General features: G+C 54.9%; 1 protein-coding gene across 2 annotated transcripts in view; it reads right to left on the bottom strand.

Moving 5' to 3' along the window:
- The window catches only part of SSH2 (slingshot protein phosphatase 2), a 234243-nt gene extending 231629 nt beyond the window's left edge, over positions 1 to 2614 (bottom strand). The window contains exon 1 of one of the 2 annotated variants that reach the window (XM_069761157.1): positions 2325 to 2614. In XM_069761157.1, coding sequence (XP_069617258.1) covers positions 2325 to 2387 — 63 coding nt within the window. In that variant the 5' untranslated portion in view covers positions 2388 to 2614. The remainder of the gene's footprint in view (positions 1 to 2324) is intronic. The other variant, XM_069761159.1, reaches the window with a different exon arrangement.
- Positions 2615 to 6000: the final 3386 nt, after the last annotated feature.

Genomic DNA, 6000 nt, shown 5'->3' on the forward strand with positions numbered 1-6000 from the left:
GTCCAATTTCAGACAAGCCATGAAGAGGAGGGGACCACCAGATGTTTTGGGTTGTGTAGGTTTTTTTTTATTTTCCCTTAACATGTAGAAAACCCTCTACAACCAGAGACACGTGATGGTACAGCCTGATGCCACTGACTTCTAAGACTGCAGGATAAAACCTCAATACAACCTGCGATTTGCACAGGTGTGAAGGCCAAGCAGGTAAGTACGCCCCTAAGAATCTTTATGCCAGTGTTACATTTACGGCACTTTAGTGCAGTCTGTGCCCGTTACCCAACCCCTAAATTCATACATGTTACGATAGATCTCCTTAACAAGTCTCTAAAAGCCAAAACATAAAAAAAGTTTAACAAAAGCCAAAATATTTTTATGTTTTAAAGGGACGCTTACAGCTTCATCACATGCCAGAACCACAGGTGGCAGGTTACAGAATCGGGCTGAGCTACAGCAGCTATGTATGTTTCACACTTAAAGATTGGCCGGGGTCTGTAGGGAGAGACCCAACTAATCGGGGGCCGGGCCCCAGCGCCTCTCCCCACCCAGCTCCCATAGACTGGCCGGTCACTCCCTATGGGTGTGTAGGTAAGGCCTGTGCCGAGGGGAGTGTGGAGGGGACTAGTCATCCCAGACACATGAACCCAGAGTCATCATTGCTGTTTCTCCTCTTTTCTGGAACAATTTCCTCCTTTCATCTTTATACGCTTTGTGACATTTTTTCCCAGTTGTGTCTACATCTTCTGGGATTTTTTTCCCTTGACAACTTTGCTAATCCAGATGATTTAGGGTACGTGCCCTCGATCAGTAAACGCTGAGGGATGGACGCTGCGTACTTATGCAGCATCCAGATGTTACAGCACAGAGGATGGGAGTTCTAAAAATCTCATGTCCACTATGCTCCCACAGATGCCTGCGGATCACCCGCGGAGACGGACATGCGGCGTCTCTCCAGACAGCAGCATGTCCATCTCTCTTGCTTAGATGTCATCTCCACAAGATAAATTTCCCCCATAGAATGTATTGGACTCGGTGAATCCGCACAGTACAGTGATCACATGCGGATTCACCTGCGTTCAATAGGCGCCAGCTCTTTGGACGCAGCGGACATGCGCTGCTGCTTCTGGATCGTGGGCACTCGGCCTTAGACAAATTCAGAAAAAAGTGTGACTTTAACCAAATGTCGCCTCTCTCTTCTCCCTGCTTGGAGAAGACTTAACTTGATGAGGTTTTTTGGCAACTTGTTAAGGATTTGAGACTTTTGGTGCTAAAAAGACAGAAAAAAAAAATTTAAGACAAAAAATAAGTTTTCTTTTTTTTGCTAAGATGTACAATAACAAATTGTATTGTGGTACCGTGTTAGCCAGAGTAATCGATGTGAATATTTTTCTGCCCAATGATGACAGAAGTATTCTAGGAGTGATACCTTTATTGGCTAACCAGAAAGCAAACGTTCTGTTCTCGTTAGCCAATAAAAGGTATCACTCCTAGAATACTTCTGTCATCATTGGGCAGAAAAGTATTCACATCGATCTTATTTTGCTGCAAATTCATGAATCGTGTGCATCAGAAAAAGTGACGTCAGTAATTCACAAATTATGAAGTGTCGGCCATCATCCCCGGGGCAGCTGTTAATATATGTGTTCTCTTAGACACCGGTGCAATAACGCAGCCAATGTCCCATTCATGCGGATGTGGTTCAAGCAGCCGGAATCTGATGAGATGATCCCTTTAAGAGAAACAAAATTCCTGAAAGGTGGACAACCCTTTAAATAGGTCCACGGGAAGTAAACTGCAGGCTCATGCTAATGCACACTGGCCGCTAGCACCCAAAATTCTCTACTTAACATGCAAATGTCATACAGGTCATGTGACTTTCTATCCCCTTACATACAAGTCTATGGTGCTTGCTTCCATTGACTTCTATAGGCAGCGACCATTGAAATTACATTATGCAAAAATAGGCTGAATGGATTTTTTATGGAACCCCACAAACAAGTCACTGGGATACCGGTGCCAGCCAGCAGGACAGGAGCAGGTGAACCCTTGAGGGCAGAGGCACACACACCGCCCCAGCAGCACAGAGGATGTCAGCGCAGTCACAGGGACACAGCTGCAGGCTCAGTGCACACCTCTAGCGTCCCCCTGGGGCGCAGGACGGCATTGCAGGCCCTGACAGATGAAGCAAGGAAGCGCAAGGATGGCGAGGACTCGGCAGCAGCTCCCGCGCATGCGCACTCCGGCGCCGGTGGACACTGAGGCAGGAAGAGCTGGCAGCAGCAGACAATAGGAAGGTTCCTAGGACCCCCATCGTCCTCATCACTCACCGACACGCAGGGGCTGGAGGTGGTGCTGGGGGTCGGGGATCGCTGCACTGTAACCAGAGCCATCTAGGAGGTGATGAAGGAACACGAGCGGGCTCTCATTATCATCCCATGGAATAATGGAGGGCGGGCGGCCGGGGGTCCCGCTCACAGGATGGTTCCTGGGAAGTACTCCAACGCCCAATATCCTGCGGCGCTGCCTCAGATCCCCGCAGACCCGCCGCCGCCTGTCCCCACACTGATAGGAGAGGCAGCAGCGCTGTGTGTATGTCCCGGGCGCGCATGCGCACACTGACAGCCGTCACTTGGCCACACCTGTTTAACCTCTGCAGCGCCGGAGCGTAGTGCGCACCTCTTATCAGTAGTCATTAATTATCTCTATAGTGCCTTTTGTATGTCAGAACTCTGACACTGACGTCTACGTAGCTCAAAAATACTTGTGAACCCCTCCAAGAAATGAAGACACTGTTAAGACGCCGGCAAAGTAAGGGTGCTTAACCCCAGCGCTCCCACGGCCGTGTGAATCTCTGCAAGCTGTAGTAGAGCCAAGCTGAGCATGTCAGATCAGTACACAGTGAGCGGTCACATCCCAGCGGCGCCATCCGGAGCAGTGAGGATGAGGAGGAATCAGGGCTGTAGATGAGGCATTAATGGCGGAAGGAAGAAGCCAATGTCTGCTGCTGAGAGGTGTGAGGAGGTAGTGACGGGGACTGGGGCAGATAGGGGCACAGGTGTCAGGAGGTAGTGACGGGGACTGGGGCAGATGGGGGCACAGGTGTGAGGAGGTAGTGACGGGGACTGGGGCAGATAGGGGCACAGGTGTGAGGAGGTAGTGACGGGGACTGGGGCAGATGGGGGGCACAGGTGTGAGGAGGTAGTGACGGGGACTGGGGCAGATAGGGGCACAGGTGTCAGGAGGTAGTGACGGGGACTGGGGCAGATAGGGGCACAGGTGTCAGGAGGTAGTGACGGGGACTGGGGCAGATAGGGGCACAGGTGTCAGGAGGTAGTGACGGGGACTGGGGCAGATAGGGGCACAGGTGTGAGGAGGTAGTGACGGGGACTGGGGCAGATAGGGGCACAGGTGTGAGGAGGTAGTGATGGGGACTGGGGCAGATAGGGGCACAGGTGTGAGGAGGTAGTGACGGGGACTGGGGCAGATAGGGGCACAGGTGTCAGGAGGTAGTGACGGGGACTGGGGCAGATAGGGGCACAGGTGTCAGGAGGTAGTGACGGGGACTGGGGCAGATAGGGGCACAGGTGTCAGGAGGTAGTGACGGGGACTGGGGCAGATAGGGGCACAGGTGTCAGGAGGTAGTGACGGGGACTGGGACAGATGGGGGCACAGGTGTGAGGAGGTAGTGACGGGGACTGGGGCAGATGGGGGCACAGGTGTGAGGAGGTAGTGACGGGGACTGGGGCAGATAGGGGGCACAGGTGTGAGGAGGTAGTGACGGGGACTGGGGCAGATAGGGGGCACAGGTGTGAGGAGGTAGTGACGGGGACTGAGGCAGATAGGGGGCACAGGTGTGAGGAGGTAGTGACGGGGACTGAGGCAGATAGGGGCACAGGTGTGAGGAGGTAGTGACGGGGACTGGGGCAGATAGGGGCACAGGTGTGAGGAGGTAGTGACGGGGACTGGGGAAGATAGGGGGCACAGGTGTGAGGAGGTAGTGACGGGGACTGGGGCAGATAGGGGCACAGGTGTGAGGAGGTAGTGACGGGGACTGGGGCAGATAGGGGGCACAGGTGTGAGGAGGTAGTGACGGGGACTGGGGCAGATAGGGGCACAGGTGTGAGGAGGTAGTGACGGGGACTGGGGCAGATAGGGGGGCACAGGTGTGAGGAGGTAGTGACGGGGACTGGGGCGGATAGGGGGGCACAGGTGTGAGGAGGTAGTGACGGGGACTGGGGCGGATAGGGGGGCACAGGTGTGAGGAGGTAGTGACGGGGACTGGGGCAGATAGGGGCACAGGTGTGAGGAGGTAGTGACGGGGACTGGGGCAGATAGGGGCACAGGTGTGAGGAGGTAGTGACGGGGACTGGGGAAGATAGGGGGCACAGGTGTGAGGAGGTAGTGACGGGGACTGGGGCAGATAGGGGGCACAGGTGTGAGGAGGTAGTGACGGGGACTGGGGCAGATAGGGGCACAGGTGTGAGGAGGTAGTGACGGGGACTGGGGCGGATAGGGGGGCACAGGTGTGAGGAGGTAGTGACGGGGACTGGGGCGGATAGGGGGCACAGGTGTGAGGAGGTAGTGACGGGGACTGGGGCAGATAGGGGCACAGGTGTCAGGAGGTAGTGACGGAGACTGGGGAAGATGATGGCACAGGTGTCAGGAGGTAGTGACGGGGACTGGGGCAGATAGGGGGCACAGGTGTGAGGAGTTAGTGACGGGGACTGGGGAAGATAGGGGGCACAGGTGTCAGGGGGTAGTGACGGGGACTGGGGCAGATGGGGGGCACAGGTGTGAGGAGGTAGTGACGGGGACTGGGGCAGATAGGGGCACAGGTGTCAGGAGGTAGTGACGGGGACTGGGGCAGATAGGGGGCACAGGTTTCAGGAGGTAGTGATGGGGACTGAGGCAGATAGGGGGCACAGGTGTCAGGAGGTAGTGACGGGGACTGGGGCAGCTGGAGGGCACAGGTGTCAGGAGGTAGTGACGGGGACTGGGGCAGATAGGGGCACAGGTGTCAGGAGGTAGTGACGGGGACTGGGGCAGATAGGGGCACAGGTGTCAGGAGGTAGTGATGGGGACTGGGGCAGATAGGGGCACAGGTGTCAGGAGGTAGTGACGGGGACTGGGGCAGATAGGGGCACAGGTTACCAATGACCTTCTGACAGCAAAACGTAATGGTGACCACTCTCTGCTCATTCTTCTCGACCTTTCTGCAGCTTTTGACACTGTTGAACACCCTCTCCTGCTCTCTAGGCTCCAGTCACTAGGCATTAAGGACACTGCTCTCTCCTGGTTCTCCTCCTATCTTTCCGACCGCTCCTTCAGTGTTCTGTTCTCTGGCTCCACTTCATCTCCTCTTCCTCTCACTGTTGGGGTACCTCAGGGCTCAGTTCTTGGCCCCCTTCTGTTCTCTCTCTACACGGCCCCAATTGGACAGACCATCAGCAGATTTGGCTTTCAGTACCATCTTTATGCCGACGACACACAACTATATACGTCATCCCCTGACCTTACCCCCGCTGTACTACAGAATGCCACTGACTGTCTGTCCGCAGTCTCCAACATCATGTCCGCTCTCTATCTGAAACTCAACCTCTCCAAAACTGAACTTCTTCTGCTCCCACCATCTACTAACCTCCCTAAATCTGACATTTCCCTCTCCGTGGGTGGCACCATAATAACACCCCGGCAGCAGGCGCGCTGTCTGGGTGTTATGTTTGACTCCGATCTCTCCTTCACCTCCCATATACAATCTCTTGCCCGCTCGTGCCGCTTACACCTAAAGAACATCTCTAGAATCCGCCCTTTTCTCACCATGGAGACAGCTAAAACCCTCACGGTCGCCCTGATCCACTCCCGCCTGGACTACTGTAACGCTCTATTAATTGGCCTCCCCCTCACTCGACTTTCCCCTCTCCAGTCCATCCTTAATGCAGCAGCCAGGGTCGTCCATCTGGCTAATCGTTACTCGGACGCGTCCGCTCTTCGCCAGTCGTTACA

Source organism: Ranitomeya imitator, chromosome 3, assembly GCF_032444005.1.
Source record: "Ranitomeya imitator isolate aRanImi1 chromosome 3, aRanImi1.pri, whole genome shotgun sequence".
NCBI lineage: Eukaryota > Metazoa > Chordata > Amphibia > Anura > Dendrobatidae > Ranitomeya > Ranitomeya imitator.